This window comes from Gnatocerus cornutus, chromosome 2 (assembly GCF_029298725.1).
Source record: "Gnatocerus cornutus isolate USDA-ARS CGAHR chromosome 2, icGnaCorn1.1, whole genome shotgun sequence".
NCBI lineage: Eukaryota > Metazoa > Arthropoda > Insecta > Coleoptera > Tenebrionidae > Gnatocerus > Gnatocerus cornutus.
Genome location: NC_142234.1, coordinates 16265603 through 16288617, shown reverse-complemented (window position 1 = coordinate 16288617; position 23015 = coordinate 16265603). Strand labels below are relative to the sequence as shown.

At 35.8% G+C, this 23015-nt stretch overlaps 4 protein-coding genes across 7 annotated transcripts; all 4 read right to left on the bottom strand.

Moving 5' to 3' along the window:
* Positions 1–724: 724 nt before the first annotated feature.
* Positions 725–4545, bottom strand: LOC148179526 (calpain-B-like). The gene is made up of 14 exons (XM_088029643.1): positions 4394–4545; positions 4164–4334; positions 3764–3951; positions 3587–3721; positions 3377–3539; positions 3168–3328; positions 2883–3118; positions 2696–2835; positions 2445–2653; positions 2334–2388; positions 2170–2284; positions 1981–2123; positions 948–1140; positions 725–902 (listed from the first exon to the last, which is right to left on the bottom strand). The coding sequence occupies exons 1-14, from the start codon at positions 4532–4534 to the stop codon at positions 814–816; spliced, it is 2139 nt and encodes a 712-aa protein (XP_087885769.1). The 5' UTR covers positions 4535–4545; the 3' UTR covers positions 725–813.
* A 1255-nt stretch (positions 4546–5800) lies between these two features.
* Positions 5801–7896, bottom strand: LOC148179525 (calpain-8-like). Its single transcript, XM_088030286.1, has 8 exons — positions 7654–7896; positions 7441–7608; positions 7071–7393; positions 6862–7024; positions 6652–6815; positions 6362–6600; positions 6166–6311; positions 5801–6116 (listed from the first exon to the last, which is right to left on the bottom strand). Exons 1-8 carry the CDS (start codon positions 7786–7788, stop codon positions 5889–5891), a joined length of 1566 nt encoding a protein of 521 aa, XP_087886412.1. The 5' UTR covers positions 7789–7896; the 3' UTR covers positions 5801–5888.
* A 2584-nt stretch (positions 7897–10480) lies between these two features.
* Positions 10481–22774, bottom strand: LOC148179523 (calpain-B-like). Of its 4 annotated transcripts, XM_088050778.1 has the most exons (17): positions 22546–22774; positions 20033–20361; positions 19886–19903; positions 15611–15787; positions 15376–15563; positions 15198–15332; positions 14981–15149; positions 14047–14228; positions 13749–14002; positions 13532–13698; positions 13262–13479; positions 12080–12119; positions 11869–12004; positions 11487–11672; positions 11282–11409; positions 11037–11232; positions 10481–10964 (listed from the first exon to the last, which is right to left on the bottom strand). In XM_088050778.1, the coding sequence occupies exons 2-17, from the start codon at positions 20270–20272 to the stop codon at positions 10879–10881; spliced, it is 2520 nt and encodes an 839-aa protein (XP_087906904.1). In that variant the 5' UTR covers positions 20273–20361; positions 22546–22774; the 3' UTR covers positions 10481–10878. The 4 variants fall into 4 exon arrangements, with proteins under 4 accessions (XP_087906904.1, XP_087906906.1, XP_087906903.1 ...); XM_088050780.1 differs by lacking the exon at positions 19886–19903; XM_088050777.1 differs by lacking the exons at positions 19886–19903; positions 20033–20361; positions 22546–22774 and adding an exon at positions 15899–16364.
* LOC148179524 (uncharacterized) lies at positions 18154–19879 on the bottom strand. The gene has a single exon (XM_088050782.1). It carries the CDS (start codon positions 19648–19650, stop codon positions 18154–18156), a length of 1497 nt encoding a protein of 498 aa, XP_087906908.1. The 5' UTR covers positions 19651–19879.
* Positions 22775–23015: the final 241 nt, after the last annotated feature.

Sequence of the window (23015 nt, the reverse complement as noted above, 5' to 3'; positions counted from 1 at the left end):
GTTAAACTAAACATATTACAATTTCAATGGTACTCCGCCTAGAAATTAAGTTGTTCGAACGAAACAGAACAGTCGGGCGAAAAATGTGAAAACACGTGTTCAATTATTAGTGTCACCTTAAAACAATTAAGTTACCAAAAAGAATGAAGACGCCCACTTTAATGGTGTCCTAAACAAGAAGTGATTCAAATCATTTCTCAATATATTTATCCTCTGTCAGTTTTACGAATCTATCCAACTTTTGGTAATTCCTGTCTGTCGACCCGACGCCGGCCGTCGACAAAACGCTATGTGCAATTCATTAGGAAAGCTTTTAACCCTAATGTAGATTGATGTGAATGTCAGTTCTGCACGCGACCACCGCGTGTGTGAGACGAGGGTAGCGTACCTTCGTAAATGGACTAAACGGCAACACGGGGATAGTTTACTTCTTGTCGAAAAGTGATCATTAATTACTTACCTCTTCCTATTTATTTATGATTACCTCATCAAATTTTACATACAAAGTAGTATTCCATGATTCATAGAGGAGAGGACAGATGTCTTCGGGCATTTGGGGCCTCTAACCTGTCGGATGACTCATTTCGCAACTCTTTGATTGCAATCTTCAGGTAATACTTTACATGACAAACTGAACATACGTGATTTTATTCGTGCGATTCATGAATTTAAAACATTTCCAACGTTTGATGTATGTATAGACGAACGAAAGAAAAAATAAATGGTTGCTCTTACAATTTAATAAAGTTTTACATAATAATAAATATGTCAGGTATTACCCCTGCGTAATGAATTATTTAAACCCTCGAAGCGTTAGGAATAAAGAGTAGTTTGCAGCCAATCTCTCCTGTTGACGTTGATTTGATCTCTAGCTTCGATCGTACTTCGCCGATGAAATTCATCTACAAGTGAACGTTGTTTGTTCGTTAAAAACAAACATGACTTACCTATCATTGTTTTCAGCTTAAAAGCACAAACAACAAAACTTTCAAAACTTATCGATCCATTAAAACCATAGCGCAACATGATGATTGTTAAGATTTGCTGATTCACTTTGTATCCACACGCCGCAAGTAAATTTCGCAGTTCGAAGCCGCTGAGTTTTCCGGAATGGTCTCTGTCGAATTTCTGAAAAGTTGCCTGAAACCGAAACGAATTATTGTTAGACAAATGAGCAAAAGAATAATATTTACTTTACTTTTTTAAACTGTTATTTAACGAGTTTTGAAAAATTAAAATACTGAAAGAAAAAAACATATCACTTCGGCATTTCCTTGCAGAGTTTACTGATATTTTGTTGTGTGGAAAAAGCTCAACTGGAGAGAGAGGTATGCAACCAACATTACGAAAGCTTTCATTCTGTAACAGCTAAAACCTAAAGTTTGGATTTTATGAAAAATGCATATGCTGTATCTTTTGCATAATAATATAAGTTTATATTTTTATCAGAAAATTAATTAAATTGGATTGAGTTTTTCAAGAATCTCATCTTTTTCGTACTTTACATTATTTATCTTTTTGTTGATACTTCACATCTTTGCATTTTTTACTTTTTTAAATTCACTAAATTTCTTTTAGATTTTAGTCTCTTAAAACCTTTCAAATCCATTAAATATTTTAGGTCCTTAGAGATGATTGATATAATTTAGATTCTCTAAATTCTTTAATTAGGAGTATGTTTTAAACTTTTGATTAAAATTGAAATTATTTAAATTTTGTTGTTCTTCAAAAGAGTTTGAAGCATTTTGATTACAAATTTGTAGTATTTAAAGTGTTTATAGAAGTAGAATCTAAAGAATCTAGGAAAGCCTAACTGATCAAAAAGATACAAAAATGTATACAAAGCAAAATAATGTGAAAAGTTCTCGGAAAGAAAACAAAAGTTGTCCACAGGTTGAATTACGTTTTTTGCACCTTTTTTAATTTATCGTAAAATTATCAATAATAATGCAAAAACAGTTATTCTAACTTCCTACTTACTTTTAACGCTGCAATGTCATTCATCAATCTCGCAAATTCTACCTGCTCGATTCGCCCAGAATAATTCGCATCCCACAAAGCCACAATATTTTTACAAGTATCCTTTGAGAACGCGATTTTGGGTTTCACAAAACAAAACACCCCTAAAATCGCCATATTTGAAATCATTTCTATAAGTACGATACGTACTTTTTGTCCCAAACTGTTTATTGAGTGCCTTTTTAACGTGGTACCACCCAAGATTACCGCCATTTTGAGCAAGACGTGTAAACAAACGACTGATGTTGTCATGAGTTAGATTATGCTTAAAAAAATTGAATGAGTACTGTTATTTATACATTGAGGAAACCTACTTGCTGATTAAGAATGATAGCATCAGGAGAATATCCAACTTCATTGTCGTTTTCACTGCAACATTTCAAGTAGAATTTTACAATCAAGTACCTTATTAAACGGACACCTACACAATATTCGGATTCACTTCCGAGTATACTCTCAATAAAAAGCATCCATAAATGTTGGGCTGCCAAGTACTCGGGACTATGCAGTATCTTCCCACAGGTAATTCAACTCGAACTGTTAATTGGCGAATTCCACTCTCCAGTCGACTAACAACGGGCTCTGTGCTTGCAAAAAAGGAACCATCCAGAAGTTCGCCTGCGTCAGATTCAACCTAATTTCACATGAGTTTAAAGCGTCTTAACAATAATATTACTCTATAGATGTTAAGTTCCAAAGACAATTCTTCGTTGCCCCGTCTGTGTTTTTGCATCAACCCGATGACAACTTGAGACAGCGTATCAGCGTTACTTCTATTTATAGTGACATGATATTGCGGATTATGTGGAAACGTTTCTAAAATTAAATAAAGTATTGTCAATTTTTTTTTCTGAAAATTTTACTTGGAAATTTAAGTCCACCTCCTGCTGTCACATTAGGGACCCAACTACCTTCGTACATGTGAACGATCCAATTTTTGTTTTCGCTAAACACAAAAGAGCTCGGATTCAAATGCACAATGTCCACGTAAGAAAAACAACGCTGAAAGTCCGAAAATTCCATCCAGAATTCCCCATCTTGTCTCCTGGTCAGTAGGTCTTCCTTGAGGTCTTTTGGGAGCTGATTCCAGGATTGGGAACTGAAAAAGTAGTTTGGAAAATTCTACTAGTGGAATGACGAGAAAGAACCTGTCGCTCCAGTCTCCGTTCCACTCAGAATGTCCCCATGGATTCCGCAGTCTTACCAGCCGAAGACTAGAATCGTTAAATGGTACTTCTACAATTTCTGTAATACTGTAAGCATGTGATGTGAACAGCCCATCAGGTCTCTGTCCTTCTATTCGCGTGTCCTAAAGAATTTAATAAAAAACGTTGCCAATACTGAACGATTCTCTAACCGCGATAAAACATCCTAAAAATGACGATCGTTGAAACGACATCGTCATAATTTCATAAAGTTCCGGACGATTGGCTGTGTAACTTTCGGAAAGACCTCCACACATATCTTCTAGTGCTTCAGTAATTTGTCCACCCTCTAAATTTTTGTACGACCCATAAAATCTTCAAACAAAAATCATCACTGCTCTGTATAAAATAAATCGACTTACTTAGCGTAGGCTTTTTCTAACAGAGCCGGCCAAAATTCGTTCGAATCTCTTGACCGAATAAAAACTAACTTGTTGTCAATCGTAGGCAATCTGTCGTCTATCACAACATCAACCCAACGCCCGTATTGCCAAAATCTGTAAAAAAAATTGTACGAGGGCGGTGTTGCGAAATTTTACCTGAAATGAAAAATGCCGACGTAATTCTCGTCAAGACTTTGGTCTTCCGGGACAACAATTGAGAAGAGTTTTTGGTTGTTGGTGAGGCTGCTAACAGCGGCCAAAAACCAGCAGTCACCGAGTTTTCCTTGGTTGACGTCGAAGCGGGTGGTTCCGTCCACGATAAATTTAGCATCCGCGGTAATTTCCTAAAAATGTATTATTGGTAAATCCACGAAATTCGCTTAAAGGAGTACAGGTACTTGTGATTACGACATTTTCATGGAAATCTTATCTTGATTTCATCACCTTCAAAACCGAGAAAATTAGATTAAAAGATCAGCTTTTTAAGATTAGCTACATGTCAAATCAAGAATTGTTTTCCCTGTCAATTTGAACTGAAAATGTTAATTAAACCTACCTTGGGCCTTTTCCATACAATTGCACTTTTGTTTTTTATTGAAGGCATTGTTATAGCTTCCGGGACAAACGTGTCATCAACAAATAGCGTTTTGTGCCGTAAATGATACTCTCGCAATTTTTGGTAGTTCTGGACTCCAGGGGAGTTAAGTCCAGAAGGTTTTTCACCGAACTAAGACAATAAATCTCGAATTAAATATGTTTTCCTTAATTTTGTAAATAAACTTTTACCATGGATATCTTTGCAAATTCTTCATAGTTTGTCTCACCAGAAGCTTCTTCTTCCTCGCCGGCAAATAAAACAGTGTTGTTTTTAATATTGGGTTTTGGAACCACGTAGTACGGGGTGTTGGTTCGCAGAGATTTTTTCATTTTGATCTGACTATTTTAGACACTGAATTTGAAATTTATAATGCTTATTGATAAAATAGATAAGATAAACAAAGGAGACACCAGTTTTAACGATACGGATGAAATTGAACCATATCGTTATTCTATCGACGATCTAAGTTGAACGAAAATCAATAAGCAAATCAATATTCAAATATAAAAAATGTTTGTAAAGTAAAAAATACACCTAAAAATGCAAATAGTGTCTGGAAAAGAATTCTTTGTTGCCAAATATACAGGGTGAACCCGAATAAAGATAATATAGAATATTATGGTGATATTCCCTGGCCCTTAGTTCGTATCTACTTTTAAACTGCGTAGATAAAAAATGCATGAAATAGATTTTAAACAAATTTTAGTCATAGGCGAATATAATACGTTGTGTGAGATTGTATCTGTAGTGTATACAAGCATATTTAATCTCATTTTTTCTAAATTAGAGATCTGCGAGAAGTTGCAAAAGCCAAAATTCACCAGAGTTTTGCGCTAGAAACTCACAGTATTTCTCGCAAACAGTCTAAACATGTAAGCAGGAATTCGCGCAAAAACTCACGCAAGTTTCTCGCAAGTCTATTTCCGTCTTAAAGGTTAAGCGAAAGTTAAAACACATCCGATAAGAGCGAGCGTAAATGTTTTTTGTTCAAACTGTTTTTGCAGTCTTTGGGAAACAGTGGTTATTAAATTCAGTCCCATAAAGGCGGAAATAGATTAGCGAAAAATTTCGCGTGAGTTCTCTCATTTTTTCTAAATTATTAAAGGTCTGTGAGAAATTGCAAAATTCAAAACTCACTCGCGCGAGAAACTTACAGTATTGTTCACAAACAGTGTAAACACGTAAGCAAGAACTCGCGTGAGAACTCGCGCAAGTTTTTCGCAAGTCTATTTCCGCCTTAAGCGTCGAATAACGGGTAATCCGGCGGGTTTTGCCCAATTCAAATTTCGAAATTTTTTTTTGCAAAATCATTATCTACAGCGGAGCTGATATTGTGGTCAAAATCTTTGCACTTTATTCGGGTTCACCATGTATTTTTGTACTTAATTTTAGATAATAGTTATCATTGTAAATATGGAAACGACCAAAATTTTAGATAAAATTTTCGTTTTTTCGCAATAAACTGATACGAATGTTGCGTTGCAATCATTGTATTTTTCTCTGGCAATTTTTAATTATCAACATTGGGAAGTTACATACTATTTTAGACGTGCTCATTGGGGAAAGACATATTATAAAAGAGGCAACACAAATAATATTGGAAATTATTTTATTCAATGTTAATCAAATATAAAATGAATCAATGAATTAATTAGATAATTAAATTTCAAGAATTCGAATAATTTAAACTTTATTTAGATACACAGCATTTGCATTGACTTCGGAGTAGATCCTCAACAAAAATCGTCCAGAAAGTCCAGGCTGGACGGTACTTGGCACTATACAATACCTCCCAACCGGCAATGAAATTCGAACAGTCAACTGACGCGATGATGAAACTTGTGGTGGAATTATTGGACGTTCCTTTTTCAAGAAAGATCGTTCAAGAAGTTGTCCAGCTTTCGTCTGAACCTAATAAACAAAAATTTATTAAACACGTAGCTATAATTATTAAAATTACCCTGAAGATGTTAAGTTGTAGAGGTACTTGCTGTTCACCACGAGCACGTCTATTTTCTTGCATCAATCCGATTATAACAGCATAAGTGGAATTAAAGGTACTTCCCCGGATTGTTAAGTGGTACTGCGGATTATTCACAAATGATTCTAAAATTAATAACCTGAGTGGAAATTCGAGTGGCCAGAAGTCGGTTTACCTTGATACTCATACCCTCCTCCTGCTGAAAAGCTGTCAGGATCCCAGCAGCCTTCAAACATTGTGACAATCCAGTTTTTGTTTTTTCCATACGCGAAAGAACTCGGATTGAGGTGAACAATGTCAACGTATGTAAAACATCGCTGAAAATCGGAAAATTCCATCCAAAATTCCCCATCGGGTTTGGGAGATAAAAGTTGAGAGACCAAGTTTGGTGAAAGCGTGTTCCAAGACTTAGAACTGCAAAAATGAGTTTTTTAGAGTTACAGTTATGAAGATTGCACCACTAACTTGTCGCTCCAGTTACCATTCCATTCATCTTGGTTTCCCCATGGATTTCGCAATCTTATTAAATGCAACGACGTTTTCCCGGAGCTAATTTCTTTTATATCCGTCACACTGTAAGCATGTGATGTGATTAGACCATCGGATCTTCGACCTTCTATTTCTTTAGACTGTAAAAATGTATTTAACAAAAGTCATTAAAGTTATTAATTGTACCAAGATGTAAGCACCCATGAAAGACAAGCGCTCGTAAGAAAACTTCATAATTCCAAAAAGATAGGGAAGGTTTGCCTCGTAAGTTTCGGAAAGACCACCACACAAATCTTCAAGACCCTCAGAAATTTGACCACCATCTATATGTTTATAAGAACCATAGAGTCTTAAATTGAGCCATTACTAAACATACGTGCAATAATAAATCTTACTTTGCATAAGCTTTCTCTAGTAGTCCCGGCCAGAACTCACGAGGACTTGATGCGTGCAAAAATACCAACTGATTGTTAACAGTAGGCAATTTATCGTCTACCACAACATCAACCCATCGCCCATATTGCCAAAACCTAAAGTGGAAAACTCCGGTGTAATTACTTTGAAAGCTCTGGTCTTGTGGTACCACCATGGAAAATAGTTTTTGATTCGTTGTAAGATTAGCGGCAGAAGCTAAGAACCAGCAGTCGCCAAGTTTACCTTGGTTGATATCAAACCGAGTGGTTCCTTCCTCAATAAAAAGCGGATTTTGTACAATTTCCTAAAAAGCACGTTAGAGCTATCGGAAAAACTTTAATAGGTACTGACAGAAGGTCTCTTCCAAATAACTCTTCCTTCAACTTTAGGTAAAGCTATTTCTTCAGGACGAAAGGTGGGATCGCTGAACAGAGTACCATTTTGAAAATGATATTTGACTAACTCTTTATAATTCTGAGGTGGCCCGTTAGACTTGGTACCAGAATTTTCCTCACCAAACTAAAATTGACCACTGACTTCTGAAGTTAAAACTGATATTCTTACCATATAAATTTTGTTGAATTCATCATAGTTTATTACACCATCAACCTCATCGTGCTCCGCTAATAAATCACTATTAACGGAAGCACTTTGAGGAATTACATGATATAAAGTACAAATCTTTTTAAACTTGTTCATTTTTACGACTACCGAGGAAATCACTGAAACGGGCAACGTCAATTCACCCCTATAAAAACCACTTATCTAATCTAATAATTTGATATGAAGGATATCAGTACATGTTAGCAGATCAAAAAGAAAATTCGCTGCAATGTGAGTCACGAACTCAGATGTTTAGACATTTAAAGAGTCGTTATCTATATGAAAAGCACTTTGAAATTAGTAAAATATTTTAGTTTTCTTTGTTTTATCTAGAGAATGACACAAATTGAGAAATTGAGATTTGTTTCTTTCGTAAACTTGCTGATTTAAATATTGGGTCATTCTTCCATCACAACGCAAACAATATTTTTTAAAATACCTTTATCTTGTTGGCACTTAAAGTTTCGTAAGTACCTAAAGTACCTTTTTAGTATACCTTTGCTTTCAAGAATAGATATTTTACGGACTTAATTTCCTAAATGAGTCTTTTTCATTTAATCTAATAGAGGTACATCGATATGAATTAATTATGCATTAGTTAATTTAACATAATTTTCTTCGCGTTTTGGGTAATTTTTTTAAGGATTCTGCATTTTATGTCAAAGAAAAAGATTTATTTTTTGTGCTTGTTTTACATTATCTCATGATTACTATGATAGCATTTTAACTAAAATCCAATGCGCACAATATTTTCGAGAAATAATAAATTAACCCAGATAGTAAGAGGTTTGACTGTATTTTTGGGTACTTTAACAAAAAATGGAGCTTGTAACACGTACCTAAAAAGTTTTTTTTTAATTTATCTGCAATAAACAGCAAAGATTAGACAAGAAACTATATTTTAGGTAGGTACTTGCAACAAAAATAACTATATGTACATCTCAAAACGGACCAGCATTTTAATAATTAGGAACCAAATACTCAAGTGGAACATGTCTTTCATTATTACGGAACGGCCTTTTATCAATATCATTACTGAATGGCGTTTTTACTTTTTTATACAAAGATCTGCATTTAATCATTCGGATCACACATGTACAAACGCCGGTTTTTCCAATAATTAAATATGTTATCATGGATTTAAATTAAAGCACTTAAGTTGTTTATCAATTGAACAAGCCAACTAGGTGAGCGATATCCTTTCATTTGCATTTTTGCAATTTAAAAATATCGGAATTTTGTAACTTTGATTTAACTATGCCTACTGGGCCAATAGAGTTTAAGATGAAAGTCTGATTCACTTTGCGACATTTTACTATTCTGTTATTGTTTGTCAGAAGTTGGGCTAGAACACATTAGAAGACAAACCAGCATTAAAATAGATAATCTGAACTATTAATTATTAAACTCTTGTAAATTTGCAAGCCTGGCCGTCATTCTTTGATTCTTCAAATTCAAATCGCTTTTTATTCATGTGGACGGAGTTAAACCAAAGTTAGCAAATTCCGACAATAGTACTGATTCCACATAGATTTTTATGAATTTTATCTTGTTGTCAACAAATGTAGGGGGGAGCGGGACAATGCCACGCAGTGAGGTAATTCCACGCATATCTTTTTCGCGGTTCACGCTTATAAATTTGAAATTGGGCATATACTATCATGTAGAAACACATGTGACAATTATATTTCATGCATAGACCAATGGAATAAACAAGCCGTTTCGATATGGTAGTCGAATAATGCGTTTTGCTAATATGCGTTCTAAGTTTCAAGAGTCAGATTATCAAAAAGGTATGTTAGTAAATTAACTGTGTTCAAATTGTGTTCGAAGAAGGAATAGAAGCACCAAATGGAGTAATATCACGCACAAATATGGAAGCTTTAAAGATACCTGCAGCAGAAGCATTGCCAGAACCAATAGCTAGCTGTTCGTTAGTCGAAATCAGTTAGTTTCTCTGAAGTTGCCCTTATTTTCAGAAGAGAACCTAACAATAACATTACAAAACGATCGACATCGAAAAAACAAGAGTAGAGAATGTTAAGTACAACGCTAATTAAAAAAAAAGTGTTTTGTACAATTTTTGTACTTCATTTTATAATTACTTCATTAATAAATACGTAGCTTTTTAATGTATTATTATTTAAGAAAAAAAATATTATTGTATTATTGTATGGGGAAATTTCACGAAATACACTTCCCGAAATATAAATTTTTTGATAAAAATGTACCCAAGATTTTTAAAAAACTTTTACATTATTACGTAGTTACAATTATTATAGTTTGTCAGAAATGTCGATTTTCTATTTTCGACATTATAAGTTTTTCATGCAGGTGATTTTTACTTAAGTGCGTGGTATTACCCCGTTCTCCCCTAATTGTGATCGTAATTTTAGAACTTAAATCCCACCTTTTAAATATAACTAGTTTTCAATTCGGCAAATGTTAAATTTGACTTAATTTTTTTTCATGTGTTTAACCAGCGTAGGTATTTTTCCTTATCCGTATGTTATTATTGCTATTGCTAATTTAGAAATTGCGTTCAGGTAATTTAATCGTTATAAATAACACGATAATAATATTACAGCCGCATGAGATAAAGTTTATTGTTCCTAAAATTTTTCCTGCGTTTTTTTTGTGATTATTATTTATCAGTCCTTGTAATTTGGATCATTGGGTAATCAACCCAAATCCATTTAATTTGATTTATAACGTAAAAAAGTCATTTCAAACTGTGTGATTTACCGATAGATTAAAGAAATTCAGGAAACGAAAGACAGCAACGAAAAAACTGCATAGAGTTTATTAACATTTCAACAATAGCAATACATGTATTTAAAATATTACATCTCATCAATATCATAGTTATAAATGTAGTAAAATAGTATGTAAACAACAATATAATATGTAAGCTTAGGATAATCTCGAAAGTGAATATTCATTTTTAAAACTTGTATTTTATTGTTTCCTCATATAATTCAATTAGAAAAAAATATTTGTAAGAAGCTATTGTTAAAACCTGACAAAGAAGTGTTTGTGGCAGTACAGATTAGCAACTTTCCAAAAAAATGCCATCATAAGTTTTTTCTTCCACTGTGCTTGACAATACAATGTGCTAAGCTGTTTTGTAAGAAATCTCGAATTTAAATATAAAACTCTATATTTTGAACACATTTTAAAACCGCTTCAAGCATAAAGAGTATTTTCGATCCAATCATCCATTGTGAAAGCAGCACTATTACTATTGGGTGAAGTTGCTTGTTGGAATAATTCTAAAAAGAGACCACAATTTTGATTAGAAATACGTCCCATTTCTCGGCAAAATTTATGCCCATTTTACTGACCTATCATTATTTTGAGTTTAACAGCACACATAATAAAATCGTCGAACTCAATCTCCCCTTTCTTGTTTCCGTATCTATGCATGAGTACATTCAGAATGCGATTATTCAAAGTATACCCAGCCGAAGAAAGAGCGTCTCTCAGTTCAAATCCAGTCAACGTCCCCGACTTGTTTTTATCAAATTTTACGAAAACATTCTAAAAACAACATTGTACTACCACGAAATTAACAGTTTCATGTCTTTACTTTCCACACTCGTATAGCCAACCAAAGCTTTTTAAACTCCTCAAAGTTCAGCTTCCCAGTTCGATCGGAATCTAACATGGCTATCATACTGCGACAGACATCTTTCGAAAATCCCTTATTTTTCGTTTCTACGAACCCACAACAGAATGTAAAGACATTGAAAAGTGGAACGTTCACGAATCAGCGCGATTTGCTAAGCACCTACCACAAATTACTTGATTTAAAGCGATGTCTTGAGTTGGAGAGACAACGGCGTCGGCTAAAGGAGTATCTTTGCAGAATGTTCCGCAAAGAAGAATTAATAAGCTTGTTAATAAATTATTTCCGACGGGTGTCTGCCCTTCTGGAGACGCCTCAACGGGGGTTATCTTCACCGGTAGATCTGCTTCTTCTACAGCGAAAAATAGTACATAAGCATGGTGTAAGAAGCAGTTTCACTATTTACAAAGACACAGACATGCTCAACGGACACAACAAACAAAGTTGATACGGGCAACTGTAAAAAAGTACATTCCAGAAAATAACAGCAAGAAAGCCCAAAGTCGTGAAAGCGTGCTTTCGAAGCAACGATGGAAAAATTGAATCACCTTTTTTCGTATAATAATCTAAAATCTCTTTTAATTCGTTCCAATCGACTTCTTCGTCTCTTCCCGCGACATGTTTAAACAGCTGAAGAACTATTTCGTTCTCTTTAATTTCCTGCGGTGTTAATTGTGGCAGTGGCTAAAAGTGTGGTGTTATTGTTACGTGTTTTTTTGCGATGGGTAAAAACAGATTCGTTCGATTGACGTAACTTACCTCGCTTGAATCTGTTAATCCAATTTGTTGGTCATTTTCCCTAAAAACAGACAGAATGTAGCAAGGTATTAACATGAAATTATACAGGTTAAAATGACGCTTCTTGAAAACCATATAAATATTATTTATTTGATTACAGCTAAATAAATACTAATAACACTGAAAATAACATACAAAATTCTAATTTCGTTCCATAAAAAAAATAAGAGTGAGCCAAAAGTGACAGCGATCGACGCGGAGTCTAGAAATTAAGTAATCACGCTATCAGCATGACTAAACTAAGTCACTACTTAATAGAAACTTAAAGTTTTTGTTACTATAACACCCTAAGTTACATAAGGTGTGGTAGTAACAAAAACTTCAAGTGTCCTTGTCTTGAACTAATAAAAAGAGATTCAATTCATCAAGAAAGATGTAGAGTACAAAAACAATAGATAAAACAACTATCAATATTAGTTAAAATGAGTTACTCTGATTAGCACCTTCGTTCTCTAATATCATTAAAAACAACCTTTGAACAACAATTCTACTTTCTACCTTAACTTTTACTTTAGTAAATATTATAGCATGATTGTTAGATTAAGACAAAATTATTTTATTCCCTCAGCTAAACTAGTTGTGTGCAATGGTAACCACCTTGTCTTTAATACAAGCTCTACTAAAAATTGAGAAGTTTAGATTTGGTTTTTTGCTTAGAACTTCAAAAAACTGTTACAGCTGGAACACCTGTAAGTGACTGAAAATAGTATTTATCGGAACAACTTATTGAAGAAATTCGTGATAGGATCGCTATTCCTAGGATTGCGAGGCGGTGGATTTGGAGGCGGATATTGAGGATATTGTGGATAACCGGATTGAGGATCTTGTGGAGCCTGAGGAAATGGATACTGCCCGTATCCACTCTGTGCGTAAGGAGGACTATTAGGATAACGATTATTAGGATATGGATTATTAGGATAAGGATTATTCGGATATGGATTATTCGGATAAGGATTCGAATACGGCTGATTCGGGAAGGGATTAGGTGGATTGTACGGGGGATTAGGTGGATTGTACGGATTTGAAGGAGCACTGGGATAAGGATTACTGTAAGGTGCACGAGGACGTTCAGTTTCCTCGTCGTCAACCTCATTATTGTCGCGAATCGAGCTAGGTAAAGTATCGGTACAAGAACCATCATACACCATGTTATTCTGATGTTCGGAAAAGACGCGCAGCAGGAATTCTCCCTCTTCGTTTGGATCAAAAGTGGAAGGCACAATGCAGTAGGTGCCTTTAGGCAATTTGAAGCGACAGCTCACTTCACGCAAATTGATGAAGCTTGGTGATCTAGCGACGGAAGTGTTGTATTTAAAAAAGTTAGTGTCGAGCGGTTTCGGAACTCGGTCAGGATACGGAAGCTGAAAATATTTACTCGTTTATTAACATCGTCTCAAGTAAATTTGTACTTACGTAATAGATCGCAAATCCTATGGTAAGAAGATCCACTCCGTGAGTTCTTCGCAGTAACCTGCGGTTTTTCTGCATGAGCCCAACAATTAGAGTGCACTTATCGTCATCGTCCCCTTCATCCACTTCTTCCAGAGTTATACGGTATTGAGGATTGTGTGCAAAAGTATCTAAAAACCGGAAGTTAGTAAAAGTGGCTTAATTTCCATCGCGCAATTACTTAAGAAGTTGCGACACCCTCCAGCAGTAACCCCTCGGACCCATTCGCCTTCAAACACCGACATCACCCACTTCTTGTTACGATCAGGTGTTAGTTCATCTTCCGTCAGAGAGTCAGGATTCAAGTTACAAATCTCCAGGCGTTCAAAATACCTCTGGAAGTCTTTGTACGACATCCAGAATTCTCCATCGGCGTCGAAATTCAATCCAAGTTCGTCTTTCTGGTCTTGTGATATAAACTGCCACTCGGGAGAACTAAAAAGAAAATTAGTGATGGTAAGAGTGGTTTGAAGACTTACTGATCGCTCCAAGGACCGTTCCATTCCGCGGAGTTACCCCACGGATTTCTTAATCTCAGTAAGGGTATTTTCCCATTCACATTTGGGGTTGAAATATCGACGTACTGCACTTTTGTTATGCTGTAAGCATGGCCGCGGACTAGGCCTTCCGAAGTTTGAGCTTCCAGAACGTTAGGATCCGGCTGGAAAAATTAAAGAAAATGTAGATTAAATTTTTTGGCAAAGCCCGATAGAGATAGTTTTTTGAAAATATTCACGCTCTGTTTCCAGAGTGTTTAAGAATACAATATGTTAATAATTACGTAAGCGTTTAATTTAAACGGATTACCCAACATGTGGTGTACTTGTCTTGTAGCTATTTTTGTTTAAACGTTTTCAAAACACTGCTCTTTTTAAGTGGTTTCTAAATTTTCTACTGTGTACGTACGAAAATCGACGAAAATCGTATTTAAATTAAAAACAGTACCTCAGGAACATTGGGATCATTCTGAAAAGGAGAAGGAAATGATGAATGTAGGAGTTTTTATAACCAGGGATTGACCAGAATTTCGCGCTCTGCGTTTACGGAGAAATTATTAAATTACGTACTTACTATCTTTTATTAGTGATAATAGGTAAGATGAATGTACTGTCTCCCTGACCTCTTAATTTAACAAGTTAACTGTACTTTAACAAATTGATTAGTTTTGCTTATTAGTTATTAATTAATAGATAACTCATCATAACATCTGAAAAATTATTTTACCGATTCCCTTTGTAAATTGTGCTATTGGGTCATTACACAACAGCACAATAATAGTTTATGACATCAAAGTAATCAAATACCTCATTTTTCTTGTCTCAGTAATTGTAACGTTTCAAAATTTTTATGGTCAGATTGCAGTTTTATTGTTTGTTATCTTTTCCTTGTATAAACTTTGATAATCCGACATACCTCTATGGAGACAGCCATGAGAGACCACCTTTCATAAGCCTTCAAAATGATTTTGAACAAATTTGGCGGAGATGAGTCCAACTCGTACATTTCAGTAACACCTCCGGTCATATCTTCCATAGCTTCGCAAGTGGAACCTCCTTTCAACGCTTCATAAGAGCCATGCAATCTGAAGAAGAACCAAATAGTAAAAGAACTACATAACGAATTGTTTTACTTTGCGTAAGCTTTCTCCAGTAAGGCACTCCAAAATTCGTTTTCTTCAGTTGAATGTAAGAATATCAGCTGTCCATTGTAGGTAGGAAGGCGATCGTCAATAACAACATCAACCCATTTCCCGTACTGCCAAAATCTGCAAAAAAATTGAAGCGTGTACAACCAAAACTGATTCTTACCTAAAATGAAAGATCCCTGCATAGTTGTCATCAAAACTTTGGTCGTCTGGAACGATTTGGAAAAAGAGGCGTCGGTATAGTGTTAAATTCGCTACAGCTGCTAATAACCAACAGTCGCCGAGTTCGCCTTGTTGTACGTCAAATCTTGAGAAACCCTCCACAAACAATTGGGGATTATCGGCAATTTCCTATAACAACATCTATAAGATCTAGAAAGAGAAATTTATGTTTTTACCCCCGGTCTTTTCCAAACGTATCGTCGATCTGGTCTTTGACTGTAAAACAACGAGGCATCATTAGCCTGAAATTCAGGATCCTCAAAAAGAGTTCCATTGGCAAGACACTCATCGCGGAGTTCGTAAAAGTCTTGTGCGCCTGACTTTGTCACGAATCCAGAAGCTTTTTCACCATACTAAAGAAAAAGAGTTAGTTTAACACAAATATGAGATGAAGAGGAAAGCCAAGGCACTGTACAATATTAAAATTTCCTGAAAAACTTATATCGTCACGTCGCAAAAAATACCTTGTATAGTTTCTTTCCCTTTAGATTACAAAAACCGGGACCCTTATCCACTACTGTCAAATCCTGAAAATTCTTAAAACTTTGAGTTTCCACATTCCCATTTACACCGTTAGCATCTGATTGAATTTCAAAAGGTTTTTCCAAGCAGACGTACTGCAGCGGTTTGCTAAAACCCGTAATAATTTCATCGCTTTTCTGTTGTAATCGTGATAATGGTTGCTTAATTATCGCAATTTCATTGTCAGCAGTCATTTCATTAAAAACTGACCTCGGATAGACATTTTTGTTATAAGCGGCTTTATAATCCACCGGAGCTACACTGTGTTTGGTAAACTTAGACGCGGCTATTTGCGAAATTTTTTTCTTCTTCACGCACTGCTCTGATATTTCAACTGTGACTTCACTGCGATAAACTGTATTATTCGCACTCATGCTGCGATGTTCACAGCGAGGACGTTAGCATAAAACTGAAACTTTTTCCTCCAACCGTCAGCACACGGCGGAAGACATGGAGATTATCAGCTTATCGGGAAATATTATTGCGAGCTTAATTACTAGTGTTCAGAAGTAGATTGCTGAATTAATACACAAATGGAACTTAATTTCAGGTGGCATTTTCAGTTCCGTTACACATTTTGGGAATATCAGCAGTGCTCGGATGCAACAAGTGGTGGAAGATTGACCTTTAAAGTTCTAGTAAATTAGAGCACTACCCTAAATAATGATGCAATGTGTCAATATTTTCAAAATCGACTTTGTATATTATCAAAAAGGTTCGATATCTGCACTTTTCGTGGTTTCCGGACAAATTAATTTGCTTCCGGTTTAGAAGATTAGAAGTCTTTTTGTATTGTTGTGATAAAATAACACAGCACAGATGTAACAAGAAAACTGATGCATGTAAAACTCGCCTTCCAATTTTCTTACGGAAATATTATGAAACAAAGCGCAGGACACCGAACATTTTACTTTTAATCAGTCTAAAGTGCTTTAAATCAATCAAATTGTTTAAAACTCACATTAAAAGTTTTGTTCACTCTTTTCGATGGATACCGCATAAATGCACACAACGTACTAATTCAAAAACAGAAATTCTTCTGGCAAGCATACAACAAATTGTCTCAAGACATGGGGCGCCAGAAAATATTGATTTTGTCCAAAGAGGCCGTTTATTAAAATGTCACGGCGAGAAATCACCCTCTCGTAACGTTTAAATTGAGTTTCAACAAGATAATGGCCCAGAAAGGAAGCTAATTTTGAACAAAAAATTTTTGTATTTCCACGATGATCACAACAAAACTCACTTTGTAAAGTTTACGTGGATTAAACGATAGCCCATCTGTCTTAGATCTGAACGTGTAGGTGTATAAACCAGTTGCAATTTCAGACCCTTTACGTCTAGAAGTAAGAACAGCATTCGCTTTTTTCCTCTGCAAAACCTTCAATGAAACACGCATTATAATAACCCATTCAAGCAACTTTTTGAGTTGGCCGCGAAGATGTAGAAGTGGGTTTTCCTTTCATGGTGGCTGTAGGTCCAACTTGCAACGTACTTAAATCTCTAAGAAGTCTATCAAATCTTTGCTTTCTGCCACTAACTGTCTGCATTACAGCAGCTGCTTTTTTCCGAAACGTCTCGTCTACAATTTGTGGTTGTCCTGTGGCTTCATTTTCATTATTCGGTTTCTCGTTTTTATCAATCTTCTCTTTGTTTTCAGTCAACTGGGCATTCATCGGCCGCCAGTATTTCATCCTTCTTATGGTATTTTTCTGGTCCATAGAGACGTCCACTTTTGTGCACAGAGGCTCTACTACGTCGTCAGTGACATTTTCAGAAGATTGGCGAACAGATTCCAACGCTTGAGCGGCTTCCTTAGTAAAATCTTCGTTTTCATTAGACTGACTGCTTGTTGAACCTGCGTTATCCGACGCAGGTATCTGAGAGTCGGAAGCTGGACAAAAACAATCTTCTAGTGCTTTTTTCTTAGGATCTACATGAATAACCAGCTTCTCAGTAGATGATATAAGAAGAGTAATTTTCGTCTTAGTCATGGATCTGTGTAGAAAAGTAACATGTTTTTTGCTCTATTGAAAATTTAAAATGACATAAATTTGATGGACAATAAGAGAGGTTCATCTTAAAATGTCATAAATGTGACGGCTAGTGCTCGGCTTAGTAATAAAACGCCAATAGTCAAAAGTCTAAACTTATATTTAAAGAGTAGTATCATGCACAACTACGTACGACAATTTCGTCACATTCTTGGAGTCCGCGAGCACGTTAAATAGTCCATGTTAACTTTCTGAGATTGATAAGAAAAAGGTGTTCTATAACCATTATCAGAAGACAATATGCTACCACAGGTACCGCACACTCTACTTGTTGGATTTCTTACACCGTAATTCATACGAGTACATCGTATGTTAGGGGAGTTCAAATTTGGAATAACATTGAAAGTTCTGTTAGATCTAGCTCCACAAGTGTTCTCGAATCGGCACACATTTTGTCTGTCAAACATAGGAGTCATATTAGTGAAATCTCTTCGGTAATTTAGAGGGTTATATGGCGTGCATCCTCCTCCACATCCTGTCGGTGGAAAATTGTTGCATATTGAATACCCCGTGCATTGCATTGGCGTCTTTCGGGGTGTGCATTTTGCATAAGTCTGATAAGAGTTGACTCCGTAACAGCTATTGGAACTGTACTGGTTAAAACACGCTGGCATTGAATAAGTGTTGATGCAATTCATTGGCTGTATGGGAGTCACAGGATTAAAAGGACTCATTGGATTCATTGGATTCATTGGATTCATTGGATTCATGGTATTCATGGCAGTAAAAGCTGACACCGCTTCTGCGTATCCAGGAGCACATGGTGCTAAGCTCCCACTCAGAATGCTCCTGGGACTTGAACCGCTACCGCGGAAACTGTTCCTATTTAGTGTGAAACTGCCTGATCGGCCATAGCTTCCTCTAGGACTTCCGAATCCTCCTGCCATTCTCCCAACTCCCCCAAATCCGCTAGCTGCAGCATCAAATCCTCCCAATCCCGGATTGGAACCTCCAAATCCGTTTCCAAATCCTCCTGGTCCATAAGCCCCTCCGGAGTTGCCTCTAAAAGAACCAGGGGGGCCTCCCGCCGATGCTCCCTGAACACCGCCGGCGTTACCACCTTGTCCTCCAAAAGCACCACCGACATTACCGCCTTGCCCTCCAAAAGCACCGCCGGCGTTACCACCTTGCCCTCCAAAAGCACCGCCGGAGTTACTACCTTGCGCTCCAGAAGCTCCGCCGGAGTTACCTCCAAAAGCGCCACCACGGTTACCACTCGGTCCTCCATTACCGCCTCCGGAAGTCCCACCAATTGGACCCCTATTACCACCCCCAGAATTACTATTATTTGGTCCTCGGGAGGCGGCAGCCGAAGCTCTAGAACGAACTCTAGATACACCAACATGAGAGGTATTCTCCGTTGGTTTAGAAGGCTTTTTTAGAGAAGCGCCGGATTTTCCTTTTTTTGATCGGACAGTATGTAAAGCAAATCCCACTGATCCTTTCTTCACTTTTTTGTCTGGTATAGAACCGACGCTTGTTAATGGAAATGAGGAGATTTTGTATGTTAGCGGTTTTCTTGAGGGACAGGGATCACAAGTATATTGACAAGGATCACACGGACTTGCACAGTAAGGATTACACGAATCGTACGTACATACTGAAGGTCTATTGCAATAATAGCGGCATGATACACTCATACTTCATTGTTTTACTAGAATTTAGCTATGCGGAATACTACATGTCAGTATTCAGACATTTTGTTGCATGTCAAAACTAAAATCATAAAATGGTCATTCCGGGAATTTGGAAAATCAAGATTGCATATTAATTCAACCCAAGAGCCTCAAAGACGACCTTCAAATGCTATAATATTGTACAGTACCACGGCATTTTCCTTCCTTATAGTCGAATTCCATAAATTCACAAACGTACCGAGACGATGGGTCCGTCCTAAATCGCACGCATTAAAAACGAGAAATGATTATTACGCAACAATCACCAAAATAAAAGCGTGAGAAGCACAAATCATTCATTTTCAGGGCCGCACCGATGCAAGAACATTCAAATATAACAACTCACCCAAGCATTGACTTGGTCGACCTTCTGTGCTTCTATAGCAGGCTCTTCGACAGCAACCGCGGGTTCATCTAAGCTTGGGTACAATGGAGGAGTTCTCCAAGCGGACGGATCTAGCTGCCATCCATAACCATTTCCATGCCACCCATATCCATTAGCTGCACCAGGTGGTTGCTGGTAATGTATGACTGGATAGGCGTTGTTATATTGTTGATATGGGATAGGCGGAGGGTAGAAACTCATTTTTTAAAGTTATGAGGTTATAACGATTTTCTTTGGTATTTTTTCAAGGGGTTATGGTTTTGCGACGGAGTTTTCACAGATCTTCTTATCTGAAAACAAAACCATAAACTGCATTACCTAGTTTGAGTTGAAATAAACAATGCAAATGTTTATCCTTGATTTAATCCGTCGTTACACAAATATTTTTGTACGATTAGTGGATAATCTGCAATGAGTTAAAAACTAATTTCGAGTAACTACAGTAAATGCAACGACCTTAAATTTGACCAAAATACCACTACTCCGGATTCACTTTCACATTCGGTTTCTGTCCATAAATGGCAGGTTATTATGATATTGCAATGTGGCATGCAGATTAAACCCTTGCTCCCATATAAAGAAAAAATTAACATGTTTATACAGACCACAGAAACCTCGACAGAAACTGACCTTTTTTAACACTGTAGGTAATTATTTATTATAATTTATAAGACATAGTCCAGAAACAAGAAAAAACACTTTTCGTATTTGTTTGCCGCACAAGAATGATACTCATGAACAAAGTACTGTTGAATCAGAGAAATATTTCACTTTTCTAATTCATTTGCATTGTGAGAATTGTGACGCGCTTATGAGATCATGATAATGAATATCTGAATATTAATCATCACAAAGCTACGTCATTATTATGACGTAGATAAAGGAAGGACCGTTTCAAAAAGTTCAAAATATTGAATTTTATTTTGGTACGATTTTATTAAATTTCATCAAAATCGCAAATAAAAAAGTTATTCTCGTTACAAAAACCCACTGTCAAGTGGAAAAACCAATTTGACAAAGTTTTGATTGTCTATTGGAAGATTAGCCCACGTGCAACCAATTTAGACAAAGGTCGACTTCTTGCTTCTTGCCAGTGTCCGAATCTGGATGACCTTACCTCATGTGAATCGTAATTTACATAAAAATCTAATTATTTCAAATAAGAGACGCTACTAAAAGTTTTGGCAAGTTCTCTTCTCATTAAATGTCTATGATTTCTATTAAATCTTTGTTTTTACCGCAACTACCAGCTATTAAAATAGATGTAAAAATGGGCTCGTAAAGAAAGAAATGTGTTACCGGTTATATTTATCACTTTGTTTTTACAACGTGTGGTTTTGATTTGTGATAATTGTGTTATTTTGCACAGTCAATAAGCAAGACGAAAGCAGCAACTTCCTCAAATTTTATTGCTTTTGGGTTATAATTACATATCTTTATGAAGCGTTTAGTGGATAAAGGGGCTATTTTATGTATGTACATTTGCCTACGAATTGGTCTCATAGTCTTTCTTTAAAGTTCATTCTAAAATGAAAAAATTGCACAAATTTCAGATTTTTCTAAAAAACAAAGTGGCCCTCGGAAATCGGTGGACCTCACTTTTTCCGTAGACCTCGCTTTTCCGTGGCTTTGGATTTTCATAACATTTACAAACTTACTAAAATGTGTCTCTTCTCCTTTGCATTTTGTGCTTTGGCACACTTGATAAGCAAATTAAAATCGTATCCTCTTAATATTATACATATTGTTATAGCGATTAAATTGTTGAAAGTACAGATTTTACTAAAAAACATATTCTAAATACATATGTCTTTTTTAAGCTATAGTTTCAAGGTTTGGCACTATTAATAGACAAGTCGAAAATTGTAACTTTCCCAAATTTTATTTCTGTAGAAGGTATACATATTCCAATTTACAGAATTATATAATTCTAACAAAACAAAAAAAAGGATTATCCTAAAAATAAAATTTGTAAAAAAAGATTGAAATATTGTAATTTGACAGAGTTCAAGATCAATCCATTTTGTAATTTTTATCAACAAAGTGACATACAGTAGCTAGCACAGATGTAAACGTTCCAACTAAAAATAGCGATCATTAAAAACCCATGACAGGATACTCTTCGGAATGCAAAAAAATTAAAACCGAAAACATCCATTTACTTAATTTAAATGCAAAAAATTAGTACAAATGAGCCTAATTTATCACAGATAAAATAATCCCAAAAGTACAATATTAAAAAAATAAAGAGTAATCGTTAAAAAAGAGGTGGAACAATGACAATATTAATGTAAAAAGTCCACAAGTTAATTAACTTTTTCATTTTCAGTGATGCGTTTCAACAATCATGCAAAAGCCAAAACTCCCAAACGTATTCAACAGCAAAAATTAGCAAAAACACGACGATCACTAGATCGCTTCCTAATTAACATCAACAATCAACCTTCATCAGAACTCTTTGTGGATTAACTCACCTAACCTAAACGTCAGTTGTCGTTGATAAAAATACACAGTAGATTTAGATTCTTTTCATTAATATCACAACATTTCGAGTATTAAAATAGATTTTACTTTTTAGTTTTTACATAGAATTGTGCAAATTGAACAACGTCATATAAACACAAATATTTTCTACCATTGCGTAGCGTGTGACTACTACAGCTGGCGGGGGTGTCGGGGCGAGGGGCAAAACACCAGCATAGACCTTGACTGATTCACGAATAGAGATTGGATAGTGGATAGTTACATCGGCAACCAACAAAAGCTTTGGTGATCACCATTAACTAATTAATAATTAGTACCAATTATTATTGATACTTAGTAATTAGAAAACTCAAAGAAGAACTTACGTAATTATGACGAATTCGCAGGACCACTGCGCGCTTCTCTGGTGGAAAAAAATGTTTATTTTTATGCTTTTCCGTGGACGCATTCCTTTGAAAGT